This window comes from Plectropomus leopardus, chromosome 7, assembly GCF_008729295.1.
Source record: "Plectropomus leopardus isolate mb chromosome 7, YSFRI_Pleo_2.0, whole genome shotgun sequence".
Taxonomy (NCBI): Eukaryota; Metazoa; Chordata; class Actinopteri; order Perciformes; family Serranidae; genus Plectropomus; species Plectropomus leopardus.
Window position 1 is genome coordinate 2,442,171 of NC_056469.1, and position 17,211 is coordinate 2,459,381.

The 17,211-nt window shown below is 39.1% G+C and overlaps 1 protein-coding gene across 1 annotated transcript in view; it reads right to left on the reverse strand.

The window, feature by feature from the left end:
• Positions 1 to 382: 382 nt before the first annotated feature.
• grik2 (glutamate receptor, ionotropic, kainate 2) overlaps positions 383 to 17,211 on the reverse strand; it is a 342,742-nt gene continuing 325,913 nt past the window's right edge. The window contains exon 16 of the mRNA XM_042489444.1: positions 383 to 547. Coding sequence (XP_042345378.1) covers positions 383 to 547 — 165 coding nt within the window. The remainder of the gene's footprint in view (positions 548 to 17,211) is intronic.

A 17,211-nucleotide genomic window follows, 5' to 3' on the forward strand; every position in this document is an offset into this window, starting at 1 on the left:
TTTTAAGGGACCACCTCTGTCCCAGCTTAAATTTATCTCCAGACCCCAACGTCTTCGACTCCTGGGTGGTGAAAATCTTGGCGCCCTGTTTTGCGCCTTGCCGAGGTGGTAAGAGTACTGAGGTAACTCGCTGAAATTTCACCCAGGTTTCGTTATTTCCACAGGAAATATTGTTGAATCTCTTATCCCTAGCTATTTATAAAGAAACAAGAATGACATGTTGTCAGTGTATTCCCAACCACCTCTGCGCTACCTCCGAAATAACCCAACTGTTAACTAGTACAACCCCCATCTTACCATTTCCCCCCACCCATTTCCCCAGTGTCTCTGCACACCTCTTCACTGCAGGCGAGAGGCTGAAAAAGTGATTGGGATTCCCAGTTTAGGCCATGGTCTCTTTCCCTGGCAGTCTGCGGTCGTTGAAGGTGTGCATGTTGATGACCTCCTCCGTTTTCACCATGACGGGCGGCTGGGGCTTGTGTTTGAGCCGGCGCTGGCACTTGAGGGAAACCCGCAGTTCGTCCACCATGGCACTGCAGAAGGACCTCTGCAGAGGGAAATAAGGGGGAAAAATGAGAACAGTATGAGTTTCAGACTGCTTCCCCTGTCCAAATATCATGGGCAAGTGAACAAGCCTGTTCTCCCTGTGGGCTGCCTCGTTTTGTAGCCTCCCACCCCATAACTACCCACAACCACAGAGCTGCCATAGGGGAAAATGGTGGAATATACAGTGTAGCAGGCTGGGAATGGAGGAAATGCTGGATGGGAGCAGAGGGAAGTAGGATGGAGGGAGGTGCAGGTCCATAGGCTGTGTAGCAGAGTGTAAAGACATGGAATTACTCAACACAGTGTCAGAATACATCAGTGGTGAATTTGTGGTTATTGGTGCTCATGCGGGGCTTTTTATGCATACAGAGTTTGATGCACTGCATGATGTTGTACATTTTAATCTTCAAACCTCTGTGCTGTTGCACCAGTGTTGCCAGATTGGAGATGTTAAACTATCCTACCACGGGCTTAAAATTATCAGGGGTTTTTTTTGGTTTTTTTTAAACATCGTCACAATCACGAGAAAGTATTTATAAATGACTTTTTGACACATCTACAAATCTACCCATACCCACTGCCTTAGAGAGAAGCTATTTCTCAGTCTAAATGGCTCAGCCCACAGCTGACAACATGTTTTTTTTTTTTTTTTTTTTCCCAACATGCTGACGGCAGCTGAGTGTTTACAAAAACAAACTAAGGCAACACATGCTCAACGAAAGTGTATGTCTTCATGGTCTACACCAAACACGATTGGCTGTTAGGAGATCATGTGAGAAATGATGTGTAAACACAGATGTAGGAGGCACGGAATGATTTAAAATGAGACATGTAAACTAAACTAAGTGCTTACTGTCAGTATCACAATGGTCAAATTATCTGACATTGTGGCAGTTTTGGATTTATAAATCGTACATCTGGCAATACTGTGTTGTACACTATCAGTCTGATATGTCCTGTAAATTTCAGCAGTAATTATTGTTAAAAATTGTTCTTTACGTATATTGGTGTATACACTTTCTTGCCTACGTCTTCATTAGTGATAGTATTGCTGGTGTAACCAGTGCAAAGCATTGGGGCCCATGTAGGAAGACAATTTTTTGCCGCTTGGACAAATCAGACTGTGTTAGTTTGAGTCCATGGCAGGCTGTTCGCTAGTGAAGATAAATTTGGTGCTTCGGCTGCTGCCTGAGGTGCTGCTCAAAGGTTGGTTTGCCTTTCGCTTCAATAACAGGGGCGGCTGTTTTGATGCATGTCTTTTGGCAGCAGTGGTGTATTTCGGCCGTACTTTGCCAGGAGGAGGTTGGTGGTACCTCAAGGACTGCAGCTGTAGCCATTTAAATTTCACCGCCACTAGATTGGCAATTGTTCCTGTAGCTACTGTTACAGATCATTTTTTGGCTTTTGCCTTTATCATTTATAGGACAGTTAAAGCTAGTAAAGGGTCACAGGTCAGAGTCGAGTCTATGTGTAAACATATAGTTTAAGGCATTCGCTAAAACAACTGATGCTGCTGTAGTTCTCCTCATTCTGTCCTCATTCTCCAGCAGTCAAACCACATGTTTATGTTAACAATGCCAATATTTGAGAGGCAAAAGATCTAATGTTGTTTAAAGACATATTTTACATTTTAAAAGATTGTCCTTTCACCAAACTGGTCTGTCCTCAGTAGAAAGACATACTTTGGACACTGATACTACATGATCAGAGAAAACAGAGGAAAACATCTGGGGCATTTGCCTTTGGTCAAGAGGCAAAATACCTAAAACTATGAGGATTACTGTGACACACCAGATAAATAAATGCTCCTGTTGGTGAGTGATGTAATGTGATTTGCAAAATCAGGTAATAAACAATTGGTAACAAAAGCAAACAATCTCAAATTACAGATAAACAGTAAACTAAAATATATTTCTGGCAACATTTGAAGTGAGAGAAAAGCACCTCAGTGACAGAATCTTGATTTATATTTGATCAGCACTGCTTGGTTTTACCATTTGATTTCAGTTTTCATCACCTCCATTTTTCATAGTACAGGAAACAGTGTGGCGCCCACTTGCTGTCCACAAACTCTCTTATGACAGCCAAACAGTACAAACAAATATGTTTCTGTGAAAATTTTAGTTAATCAGCACTGCCTAGTTTTACCATTTGATCTGAGTTTGGTCTAAGTTTGAGAATTTGGGGGAAGTCTCTCTCGATATGTTTTTCTACTGTTTGTGTTTCAGGGTAAGTACCATCTAAAGTTTGAGTACGAACACTATGAGCCAGCAAAAATCTATTGGATGATGGCTGGATTTTTTTTTTCTGGCAATGAACATGGAGATCTAGGCGCAAGCAAGGGAAGTTTAAGTTCATTTACATGTACTACCCACGATGTTATGATACAAAGCTGGTTGAAAATTGGCAAAATACACCCTGAATGCAAATTTCTCTGGATGGCTTGCTGACTTGCTGCAATTCAGGAGTCTTTTGGATCACAGTAAATCTAGCTGGCTGCTAAAGTGGTGAGTACTAATCAGAATTCTGCATCAAATGTGTTAAATCACTGTGGTGAGCTGTGAGAACACTGAGGAGAAATCTCCGCATAGAATATGATAAATCACTTTGGAAAAACAAGCTAAATCCCCAGTGGGGATACAACACTTGTGTTTCACCTCCACGTTATAACTTAACAGCTGGTTTTCTACAGATTTTCTTTTAAATATTGCCAACTGCAGCTATACCCACATACTGTGATTATCACAACTGTAGCTGAACATCCAGACACGGTGCCAAACACTGTCACTGTATAGAGCCTGCCTGGATACGAATGACATGATTATGTAAGTAATTCAAAGCTTCATAAATAATTGAATTATTAACTGTATCCACATATGGTGCAACCCTTAAACTGATTCTCAAAAACAATGTTATAGAAATAAAATATGTATACAAACAACAGTCTGACCTACAGCATCTGGCAACCTTCTTCAGGAGCACTGGGAGAATTCTCCAGCCAGCTGTTTGGCCCCGAGTGTCCGACCAGTGTTAAAAACGTACAATGAAATGGTTAAATTAGAGCCAGAACAACACAAGGTAGCTACAGCTAGTCAGGACTGTGTGCATTCAGCCTCCTGTCTGCTTTTAACCTGGTGGTATGATCTCTGCCTGTCAGCACACGCTGTTGGTCGCACACACAAATGTTTCAGTTAGTATGTGAGGCTGAGCAGTGTTGAGAAAAAAATGCACAGGTTAAAGACTGACTGACAGAGAAAAAGAAGAGCTGAGAGGGAGCACAGTGAACTGGGAAATGTAGTATGAATGTGTGGACAGTGGCCTGGGCTTATGTTAGATTCTTTGCAAGAAGAATTATTATTATCCAAGTGGTTTCCATATTCCTTTTGATGGTTTTCTGCTGTGATTATGTTTATTGGCAAAGTGCTTTTTTCCAGTCCACCATGTGCAATGTTGTTAAATCTCACAGAAATCATAGGAAGGTGTTGGAGGTGCATGGCGGTTATGTATTGAAAAAATTATCAAAAGCCTTCTTTGCTTAAGCTTAACCAAGAGCTTTGCCTAACCACAACAATTACCAAATCACCATCCAGTTGAGGACCTATGTTACATATCATACTGATCCCTCTACTGTCATCTGTCTTATAAGGGCGGAAATTGCTCCCAAATTATACAGAAAAACAATCAAAAACAACAAGTGAATATTGTTGGAAAACTTCTGAGACACTTTCAGTGCAGAGTGCTCTGCAGGTATGTATAGCATGAGCATTTTCCAGCTTTTCAGATATTAATTAAAATGTTTTCTCATTAAGTTGATTACAGACAGGAGCATCTGGCTAGCATTATGTTTTTAGCAGTGTATTAACTTATTTTTAGCTGACATGGTCGTCTATAGAAAAAGTTATTGTCACTGTCAGTGTTACAACGTTTAGAACTTGCTTGCCAGTGTGTAGTTTTAGTAAAACCTCCTGTGCAAATGGTGAGTTTGGCCTCTATAGGATTCTTCCTTTTAAATGTCTTTCCATTGAGAAGCCCACTGTATAACCAGACAAAAGCAGGGATAGTAAATTAATGTGCAAAACCCAGGCATACGTTTATGACAAGGTATTTGAACATGCACTGCCACTATTTAGAAAATTCCCTCTTTCCATACTAGCTGCACCTGTGTCTGCACTTTCAGTGGAAAATAATTCCTTAAGCACATCTTTCTATCTATCTATCTATTTAACTATCTATCTATCAATCTATCTACAGACCAACCAACTTACGTATTTACTTACCATATTACTACCTACTTAACGTCTAACTTACTTACCTACTTACTTATATGTTTCAGTCACGGTTTGGGCTACATGATCTCTCAGAGACATGAAATGACCAAGACCTTTTTACACCAAATTACACGGTGGCAGCAGATTGAGTTTTACTACTTGGTTAGGTGTAGAAAAAGACTGTGCTTGCAGTTGAAATAACTATGTTTTTTTATGTCACGTAACATAACATTAACCGAAAGGACGTAAGCCAAGAAGTCAACGTTGACTTAAAGTTTCACGTGGGACATGAACAGCGGTCTCTTGGTTGAAAGTCCGGTGTATGTGACCCATCCACCACCCTGACCTCCTCCCTATCGATGCAGACTTTGTTTTTTAATTTAATTTAATCATTTTTTTTATGACATCTATTGCACGTCTGTCCGTCCTGAAAGGGGGATCCCTCCTGCATTGCTCTTCATGAGGTTCCTTCCATTTTTCCACCTGTTATAGGGTTTTTTTGGGGGAGTTTTTCCTTGGTTGATGTGAGGGTCTAAGGACAGAGGGATGTCGTATGCTGTAAAGCCCTCTGAGGCTAATTGTGATTTGTGGTAATGGGCTTTATAAATAAAATTGACTTGACTTGACTTGAATATCCATAGTAACAACATATAATTACTAGACAATACATGCAACCACCACATAAGGAAGTGTTAAGAGATTGTGGTCATATAACTGAATGACTAGGTTGCTGAGGGTTAGGGAAACATTAAGGTTTGGATATATTCATTCATGGATTGCGATAAGACAGACACAAATTGTGGTCTCCAGGTCTCCAAAGTCGAATGGGTCTGTCCTCTACGTTACACTACTTCATTGGTCAATGTTAGCATTGGACATTCTGCATGGATTCATCCAATGTGAGCATAAAACTAGGGATAGTAGGGTCATATCCATAATTCATGCCAAGTCAAATGAACTTCTGGCTGAGAACGGGCCTCCTCATAGTTTCAGATTCAGTGGACACGCTGCTTACATTATCACTCAAGCTGTTCATTCTGTTCATCAAGGAAGTGAATCACAACCAGCAGCTGTCAGTGTAACAACATTCTCACTCACATGATGGATGGCTAACAGACTACAGTAGCTTGTCTGCTAAAAATAGTTCATCTCTTGCCACTGCACTTCAGAAAACTGGGGAATCAACAAAGACTATCTACACAGCAGATTCCTAAGACTTATTTTTTTCTCCTTAAACCTTGCTCCTTGAAATGAAATGAAGATTAGGCCAAACATGGATGTAATATATAGGGCTTTTCCATTAACCCGGGTTAGTAAACTTGAACAGTGTGCTTTGTGGCAGTGATTCACACAAACATCCACTCCAAAACATCAGCTGAATCTCAGTCGTCCAGGATTGCGCAGAACAAAATCTATGCACAAACACAAACCCCACAGGCGTCTCCACATGTGCGTAAACACAATCTCAGTGAGCACGGTGGGTTTTACAGGCCCATAGAACATCATCACTTATTGATGCACATTGTATCTCATCAGACTGAAACTCCTTGTCGCTGCATGCCCAATTAAACTGCTGCTTCTTCACATTCTCGCCTCTTTTCTCATAAGCTACTGTGGCATCTGCAAATACTGTGTGAAACAACACCAGCAGCTGGGAGCTGAACAGTTCTGTTCCTGGAGATGCTACAAGGAGAGCCACTGCGTGTCTGCTCCCAGTTAAAAACAGTTTGTTGCGACGAACAAAGTGTTCAGTTGTATTTGAAAGCCATCATTAGCACAGTGACCGAGCGTATACTGATGCTTATTATATTTACATACTAATGGAAAGGAGACACAGTGAATGTGATAGGGTGAGACTTATTCCAGTGCGTATTATAATCACCCAGAGGCTAATTCAGGCACTTACTATCCTTACTCATAATTTACCTCTGTGACCACAAATAATGGCATTTGTAGTAAATGCAATGGTGGAAATGCAGCAGAATATAGAAACATTTCTATAATGTCAAGTACTACTCATTTGGACGAGTTATTAAAGCATTTTAAAGAATATTTGACCCACGAAATGACCATTTTAAATCAATTGGTCATGCCATGTTGCCTTGAATATCTAAGAAAACTTTGTTTATGTGGCATGCCCTTATCGAAATGGTGAACATGTTGTTTTATTGGTTGATTAGGGAAGTTTACCAAAAGCAAAACTATATAATAAACAAATGTTTTTTTGCCCAAACACATGTATTTTTGCATAAATATTAGTATTTAAAACTGAACTGAGGGTGAAATTTATATATGCTTTCTCTACAAAGCCAGACTCCAGTACTACTTTATTTCTTTAGTGAAAATGCTTTTGTTTGTGAAGTAGGAAGCATACCACTGGATTAATGAGACTTGCATATTGACCAAGCTGTGTGAGTTCATTAACAAATGCCCCAATCAATCAATAAATCAATACATGTACAATTTTACTTGAAAAAATGAAATGTGAAAAAACAACAACAACAAAAAGTTTTCTTCAAAACTGAAGGTATCACAGCATGTCTGTTTTTGCAGGTAAAGTATTTACTAATCCTGTAAAATTACAGTTTATAAACATCACCACTCTTGATTGGCTGCCATTGTTTTAGACCAACATTTCACTAACTTTCTTGCCCTGATTGGCTGAATGCAAACGATTGCATCAGTTGCATCATGCCTCCACCTTCCAACCAACCAAGTGAGAGGTAGCATGCATTATTTGTGCTACATTTCATCAGTTTCATCAGTTTTGTCTGTTTGTTTACAGTTAGGTTTTGCTGATAATACATTTTACTAAAAGCATAAACAAAAACCTATCATGATTGTTTTCAAGGTTTTTTAAACTTTTTGAAGCTGCTGCTTTATTTTCCAAGTAGTTTAAGTTCTATAATGTTTACATGCAGTTATATTCACTTGCATGAACTTTATCATCAATACACCAATTTTGGCATGAAAGTGTTTTTTTTTTTTTGCACGCTTAAAGTAAGTCATTCCACATTGCTATTTTTTTCACCATTCATAATGCAAGAAATAGTCATGTAATGTGTAGAAACTAGGCCTGTCAAAAAAATGTTTTTACAATTGTGATTAATTGCAGAATGTCTATAGTTAATCATGATTATTGGCATATTTAATCACATTAATTCATTTTTTTTTGCATTAAAACACAGTAATGAAGTCCATATTAACCAGGTAAAGCAATTCTTACCAGGTCGTCTTGATTAGGAAACAAATAACAACAAAAAAACTGCAATGCTGATGCAATGCAATTCACACATTAACACTGACAGCCTTAGCAGGAAACTAAGGAATGGACAAATAATGCTTTTTTTTTTTTAAATGATGATTTAATTCAGAGCTGTGCCATTAAATAATACACAAACTAAACAGTTACTCAGTATAATATAAATTTGGAAACCATGATGGCAGTAGCAACATCACTGGTGAGACATAGATGCTGCTGGTTACAGTTTATATGTTAACCAGAATTTGTTTTGTTTACATGATGTATTGGAAGAAATCGAGGTTAAGCTACAATAATTTTTTTTTTTTTTTTGGCCCACAAAAGGTTCAAAACAAAGTAATGAAATTCAGTGTTTTCATTTTATGAAGGTTTTTTGTTTAATAACTTAATACGTTTTGGTGCAATTTGTGCAGACGGGCAACTTTAGCATTCATGTTGAGTTTGTGTCAACTTTGTGAATATAAGTCCAATATTTACTATCCTTTTATCTCTGATTTGGTCTCCACCAACTGTGGAGAAAACTGCAGTATACAGCATTTTAGTTGTCAAATGCTCCATTATGTCTTATTTTTTTCAGCAGTTATTGCTGGGTTTTTTTTGTTTATTTGTTCTTTTCAGAGGCTTTTTAGCCAATAAACTTGAGTATTTTGTAGCAGCTTATTGCTGTTTTTACAGCGTGGATGGAAAAAATAATAATATACAAATGTAACATATCCATGGTTTGCAGAAACATACAAGGAAAACATTTTTTAACGGTAACTTATGTTAACCATCTAGTTTTAAGATAGTTAATTCAGATTTTTTTTTCATTAAAAACAGTTGCCTGATGTTGTTGGAGTGAATTTTGTGAGCCAGAATATAAAAAAAACAACGAGCTTAAGTTGAGCTCATCATTACATGCAACACCTTTCATATTACCAATTATCCATTTTTAATGCAAGGATTAGTGGAGCTTTGAGAGTAATAGTGAGGTGTGAAGTAGTAGCGTCTGATTTGTGTCGTCACATTTGGATCTGTCATTTGTTCGGATTTAAATGATACCTTTAGCTCCTTTTTCATTGTGCAATAATGCCTTAAATATCAAATTGCCATCTCTACTGTTTGGCATCTACTGTATAGTGCATATATTTTGGATATGTTACACCTGCAGCAAACAAACAAAATGTCTGCAACTATGTCTCACCAATGTACCTGCTGATTGTCTGAGCCACTCTGAAACACAGCAAGCTTTTCAAACCTATCGATTTTACCCCCTCTGTAAAATTAAATGGCATGGCAGTGTTTTCACCAGTAAAAGCTGTGTAGCTGCAGGCTTTGGGGAACACTGGGCTCACTCTGCTCGCACTCAGGGGATATATCGCCATCACGGCTGCCTGCTGCTGGCACACTGGATTGATGGTGGCTGCTTAGGGTCATTGGATTACTGAGTTTTTATGACGCTCGACAATCAGCAGCAGCAATGTGGGATCGCTCAGAGGAAGGGCCGGCCTGCTTTGAGGAAAGGGAGAGGTCGTAAATCTAACACTGGGAGCAGACATTCAGAGGAAAAAGTCGCATTGAGTCCATGCTATTATTTACACGAGCCTGATCTGATACAAATGAATGATGGTCAATAAAAGTGTGTGTCTGGAAGACATTTCCAGGCAGATATCATTGGTTTAATCTCATTCTGTTGGGAGTTTATAGGTGCAATAACCCAAAAGTAATCAGACATAGATGATCCATGGACTATTATGTTTATTTATATATTATTTAATATATTTGTATTATTTATATTATGTTAAGCAGGTAATAGTGTCAGTTTAAAATGAGAACTGCTGGTCTCTGCATTTAACACATAAAGGTCACCTGTGAGAGTGAACTAACCGGCTCCGTTTAGCTTGAATGGAGGAGGAACAGATGTGAAGCTGTGATGCAGATGGGATGGGGCATGGCTGCGCTGTAATCCTCCGTTTACTCTGCGTCTCTGGCTCCCGGTGGGCACTAAATTGTTTGTTGCTTTGAGGGTTTGTCTAATCTGTGGGCTCCTCTGAGCTGTCAGCCGCTTTTGCGGTGCAACCTGTGCTTTGCTGAGTGGATGATCTGTGTTTTTATTGTTGTTCTTATGTCAAATTCTGTGTATTGGTGCATGCACATTTTTTATTATTTTTTACATTTTAACAGCTGAAAAAAACACTTAAAGAGATTTCAGCCATGTCGACAGTAAAGGCTTGCGCACTTCAAATCCATCATTTCTGTCCAGAAATATCAGATGTAGCAACATAAATTAGGCTGTAAAAGTCTGGGACGATATACCAGCCCCTTCACATTCTGAACTCGCCAAATACTGCTGCTCTGACGGAGTTTAAGGTGTACAATCCTGATGCAAAAGGCCTTTTGTGTCCGCATAATACACCCCTGGGCAGCATCAGTTGAGAACATGGCCAGACAGAACCAGTTTTGTCATTTTTATACGTTCCTGGACAGCCCCTGCTGTGCCAGCCTGATACATTGATGGGTATTTTACTTAAGAGCGCAGCCGGACAGACCTGTTACTTGTGCATGATACGTCACAAAATGGCATCAGGTTGAAATGCTGTTGATAACGTAATATAAAGAGCACGAGGGTGCCTTGGGTGGGCAGGAGGGGCGATGGGTCATCCAACAAACCCTAGACTTTCATGAGGGAATCCAGTGTTCATTCCCTGTCTGGATATGATGTTTTTTTGTGCCTGCTTCCCCTGATCCTAACCACCTGTGCCAGCATGTGTGTTTGTTTGTTGCCATGTGCTATTGCTATCTAAACATAACCACGTGCAGCTTCATCCTACCATGTGCATGTGTTGCCATCACGGTAACAGCCTCCTGGAACATCACCGATAGATGCAGGATACCTAAAGCGTAACATGAAGACGCAGAAATCCATTGCAAAGAGGCAAGGTGTGACGACTTTGGGTAAGAACTTGTTGGATATATTTATCTCCTGATTCAGTACCACCATGCCAATATGATACATATTTCAATTTGTAATTATAGAAATTCTACAAGTATTACACATTACAATTTATTGTGATTTTTGTTGAGCTACCCAGAACTCCCTCTCTTTCACCTGCCGCCGCTAGGAGACTATTTTCCTGGAAGACGGCAAACTAAAGCTTCAGAGCCGGAGCTTCAGTCGCAGCTGTCTTTCAAATTAAGCAGGCACAAACTCCATCGCTGGGGTTCACAGCATGGTGGATCTAATCTGTGTAACGGCAGCAACAGAGAGTTTGCTAGTCCAGCAGGGAGTTTGTGCTAAACTGGCTGAATTGAAATTGCTATTTGGGTATCTGAAGATCCACATCATAACACCATATTCCACTGTCTTGCTTTGGTTTTGTTTTCCTTGAAAAGGATGTGATGTCAAGTTACTCATAGACTACCAAACTAAAAGCTGCAAATTCTTTCCACCTTCACAATTGATTTATATCAATTTAGCCACTGAAAAATGGATAGTAAAAAGAAAACTTTTTAGGGTATTTCACTGATTTTAAACCAGCTTTGTATTAAAACAATGTGGGTAGCATGTGTAGATGAACTGTGGGAAACTTTCCTTCATTTAACCAATGCCTTGATATACCTCCTTCTACCCTGGAAAAAAAACTGCCCAATGACGTAATTTACATCATTTGTCAGTGTTTTGCTGGCACTCGGGCTGTTGCTGGAACCACAGGTTGTATCTCTGCATTTTAGTATTACCCACCAACCTGGACACAAAGAGTACAATGCAGAGAGACCTAAACGCCCCTCTCTCTGTCTCGCTCTGTCTCTTTAACTTGGACCGAAGTCTGATAAAATGGTAAAACTAGGCAGTGCTGATCGAATATAAATCAAAATTCTGCAACTTCATCTCTGTTATGTTTTTAGAAACATATTTAATAATGAAATCAGCTGATTCTTTTTGGCCCAAAAAGTCATACATTGCCAAATTAACCCCACAGAAGTGGTCGTTGAATGGATCATGTCATGTGAGCTGTTACTAATAGCTGGCAATGATAGTAATGGCAAATAAATTTTGACTTAGATTTCTCAGGAATAATGCAGCCCAGTATCTTAAAACTTTCAGCAGCATTGGATGATTTTGCATCTCCTTATCTAAATTAAATTCCAAAATATAATGCCAATTCAGGAAGTGTCAGACCCTATGTAGTGAGGTTACAGTGTGGATTTTGAGATAGGGTTGGGGTTGGGCGTGAAGCATGTCTGACTTTGATGCAGAAGCCAGATTGTGCTTCCTGTCACAGATCTGTAATTCATTTCTGTTTTTTATTCAACCACAACTATGATCTTTAAAATTAACCATACTATGGCTGTCTTGACCATATATTATGTCAGTTACAAAAAAAAAAAATAGTAAAATGTATTAACCTCATTGAACATGACCAACTGTTTTGCAGAACTGTCCAATTGTAAGATCCCTGTCTGGTGATATAGATCCGCAAATAATGTTCAACATTTGGGCAAAAGACAGCTTCATTTCTCAGTCTCCTTTCGAGGAACCTTTGGGATAGGGCAGCCTCATTGGTCTGTGATAACATATGTCAGGTGAATGCTTATATGGAACACAGATTCCAGGAGGTAACCACAAAATGTGTCTCTTTCTCCTCTGAGAAATCTTTGCAGCGCTGAAAATCTCTCGAACCGCAATGTAAACGAGATCAAGCACCTGAATCATCCGAGTTTTCCTTTGAGCACAGACATGTCTACGTGTGCATGTGTGTGTGCATCCATATGCATGCAAGTGTGTGTGTGCTGGGTTGATGAGATGGGTTCCTCACACACAGCTGGTGGTCCCCGCACCCCGAGAGCCAGGTTAGTCTGCGGCAGCCTCAGCAGCAGGCAGGAAGAGAGGAAAAAGCAGCAGGAGGAGGAGGAGCGGGAGGAGGAGGAGCGGGAGAAGGAAGCAGAGGAGGAGCTGAGGGAGAGGGGGGGCAGGAGAGGAGAGAAAGGAGCAGGAGGCGGAGGAGGAAGGGGACAACCATGGTAATCATGGAAATCTGACAGACTAGCACGGAGATGACAAAGAAATGCTCCACTGAAAGCCTATGAGGCATGTGATTTAGTTGGAAATTATGTCCAAAATCAGTTTTCTGATAGATTTAACTTGGCTTAAATTAGCTAGACAAATTTTCTGAAACATATTTTAACACATCTTCTCCGGAGGAAAAAAAAAAAACAACACACTGCCTCTTTTGCTTTGGCTCTGCTCTTTCTTTGAACCAAGCATTAAGAGAGTAGACGCTAATATTTCCGGCCATCTAAAACTCTTTACCATTAAGTATTTACTGTACACTGGAGTGTACAAATCCATCTTGCCATCTTACTCACATTCAGATAAGAAGACTGATATAGATTTCAGACATAGAGGTCCAGAAAGTATTAGGCTAGCAGGAAGAAACTGCTAGCTTAGCTCCTTCAAAAGTCACGCTGTCGTCTTTACGTTTTGTAACGTGTTTAGTTCAAGCCTTCGAAAACAGCAAAGGAGACAGTATGTTTGGAGCAGCAGTGAGTTATGACTTATTTGACCCAAAAGTCAAATAAGTCCTGCATTTAAAGTTTAAGTGATTAGCTTACTAACAAGATACAAGAAATAAAGAAAGGCCTTTTTGGATAGGATCACTAGCTATGGCGGATGGTTAAAAAAAAAAAAAAGCTTTGCCATTTTAACTGTCCCATGGTTATTTTTGACACAGATTTTTTTTTTAAGGTTTTATTTTCTTACAGCCTAAATTGCTAAGATATAAAGTTTGTTTAATACCATTTCTGCAAACCAGTCATGTGGTACATTTGTACATTGATTAACTGTGGCAGATACATCAAACATAATGTTTCATTGCATTTCAACAACACTATGGTTAAAATCTGGTTAAGTTTCAGCGCAAAGACCATTTAGTTAAAGAGATCAGGTTTGGGCATAAAACACCTGGTTTTGGTGGCATAATCATGACTGCAGCCATTAATGTCTTGGTTAAAAACAACCTCTTTCGTGGCACTATTCCAGCTGACAATACTGCCATTTTTGTGGGAAAAAAACAAAAAAAACAGAAACGGGCATTGCACCAGACTGTCGTGGTCAAGAGTGAGCTGATCCAGAAGGCAAAACTTTTGATTCATCAGTTTCGACCCTCAATTTTGGTCATGAGCTCTGAGTAGTAACTAAAAAAAGAGATTACAGTCAAAGGTGGCCAAATTAGTTTCCCCTGGAGGGTGTCTGGGCTTAGCTTTAGAGATAGGGGCTAGCTGAAGCGGTTTAGGGTACTGATCAAGATGCCTGATAGGTGTTTTGGGCATGTCCAACCAGTAGGAGGCCCCAGGTAGACCAAGAATACAGAGCGGGGAGTTTATAACACCTTGGGGTCCTCAAGGAGGAGCTGTAAAGTATTGCTGGGGAGAGGGATGTTTGGAGTACTTTGCTCAGCCTGCTGTGCCCACGTGACCCGGCCCCGAATAAGCAGACGACAATGGATGTTTGGACGGAAACATTTCTTGTTAAAAAACGGTGACAAGTTGCTAAAAATTCCAATGTTTCACCTCAAAAGCCACTTGGAATGCACTAAAATCAACTGATTTTGTTGTTTGTTGGTTTCTAACAGTTATCCATCCTCCAGCTCCCAAAGAAAAGGTCTACTCATATACCACATTAGTTTGAAAACAATGATATAATACCTTTGAAACCAACAAATGTAAAGTATCTGTAATTTGTCAAAATGTAAAATACCAACATTTTCTTTTGGCAATTATTTTTTAGATACGCGTTTACCAGTTTAGATTTGAATATATGCTCATCTCATCAATTTATTTTGGAATGTCTCCTTGAAAATGTAATCTGACATTTCCTGAATTGTTATGGCCTGCTAGCAGGACTTGATTGATCATCTCAAAGGCTGGCCTATGAGGGTAATGAGCATGGTCACCACTGGTGAGAAAAATTTAGTTTCAGCAAACTGTCTGGTTATGATATCTCTAAACTTTGATCTCATTTGAAATGGATGGTTTGTTGCTATCCAGTGAATAACTGTATAAATTAATACACAAGTCCTTCAGTATTTGATTATGTTATTGTAAATGGAGCCTAGCTGAGCTTATGATGTCAGAAAGAATGCATTTGCCTTGATTGCAAATTGAGTGTACTGTTTCCTTTCATTCTTGTGAGTTTGGACTCCAAAAAATGCAAGTTCAAACCCGATGTACACTTTATAGACAAATTATGTTATTTAGTGATATCTACACGGATACTTTCGATTTTTAGTGTATCTTGAGTTATGAAGAGCTGCACTGTCTTTCACTTAAGCACTAAGTTAATTTTGCAGAATGTCCCTATCTACTAAAGAAACATGGCAAATACTTCATTACCCATTTACACCCAAAACCATGCCCAAATAGTGCTTAAGACAGCTTTGGAGTTGTTGGAAAGCAGATTTAATTTCTGCATTTGATGGGTGCTTTTTATCATTGTTACCATTCTTTGTACTAAGCTAAGCTAAACAGTTCCCAGAGCTCCCTCTGTAGTGGGTGCAAAGAAATAACATTGTTCTATCTTCTTATCTGCTTGTGGATCTGAAGGCAAACCAGCATATTTGCCAACATTTTGGAGAGATTCTTTAAAGTGAACAATTCGCCAAGAAGCAGTGATGATGGGATGCGCTGGAATAATGAAAAGGCGACACACTTGATGCAAGACAAGGAGAGTCTCATAGTCTTTGGTAGATGAATCAAAATGACAAGCCTGCAGAGGGCTATAGTCTGTAAAGTTATCAAATGTTTATTAATACTTTTATTAAAATGTTAAACAAGTGTATATTTTCTTCTGACAATACTCTCTCATCTTGTGGCATTACAATCTGTTTAATAAATGCAGTAATCTCAAAAACACATACTTATGGCATTAACATATCTATTAAACCTTTAAAAAACTATTAACAGTTCCTCTATTGTAGAAGAGGGTGTATGGCTCATCCATTTATATAAATGACTAGCTGCTATTTTTGCTCCTTTGTAATGTTACAGAAGTAATTATAAAATGCAAATTACAGGGTGTGCACTGTCAAGCATGTGAGACACAACAAAGAGATGCTTAGCACCACATTTTTCAACTTGACACTCAGTATCGTGGTGAGAAAACAACCCCATATTGTAAAAGTAGGTGGTATTTAATTATATGAGAAGCCTGGAGCAATGAAACAAAATATATGGTTGATTTTCACAATGAAACAAAGTAGATGGTTCATTTTCACAGATTAGCCTGATACTAATTAGCACTGGTCTGCGGGATGCACACAGTACACATTATAGTGGGTCTTTGTCTTTTTTTAAATCGGTATTTGGACTAAATAAATTAAGCTGGGGCTAGGGTTAGACCCCTATATTGTCTTTCAGGTATTGGCCTTTTATTAATTGGTAATATTTGCCAGTCCAACTCTTAAACTGCCATTATGATTGAGGTTTCTTTTGAACCAGTACTCCACAAAAACAGTATACTAAAAATGAATTGCAAGATTTACTTTCTTTGCAGATTATACTTTTAAGATATACTTTTTCAAATCTTAATGCTATGACTTAGACATCGTTGTTCACAATACTTGCTATGGTATGCTGGGTTATTTCCAAAATTCACAACCATTATCACAAATACAACCATTGCCAACACACCAGAGGGCTGGTTAGTACTGAGGGTTCAACTAAGGTTCTTTGTTTTTGTTTGGCCAGCATGGCAACACTAGGTGGGTTTCCATTACTGATTTGCACAAAACTTTAGTAATATTTCTGAAACCCTGATAAAACACAATTGCGAAATGACTGTTTCCATTGAGTGATGTTCTTCGACTTCTCCTCCGACGATTACATTCCAAAAAGCATTGTGATAGATGTTCAAAACATCAGCAGGTTAATTTCTATTGCAGCCACCACATTAACTGTAATTTTCCCAATCAAAGGTGAAGCAGACGTGTTATTTGAGCGATAATGGAAAGGCAAGCCCCTTCCATGCATGAGGGATTTCTGGGAAGTGATAGTCCACGATTTCACAAAGGGATTGTGCAATCAAAACTTTCTGATGATCCACTCAACTTCTAAAGAGTTGTGTGATGCATTAACACCTCTTGTAGCTAGTTCATAGGG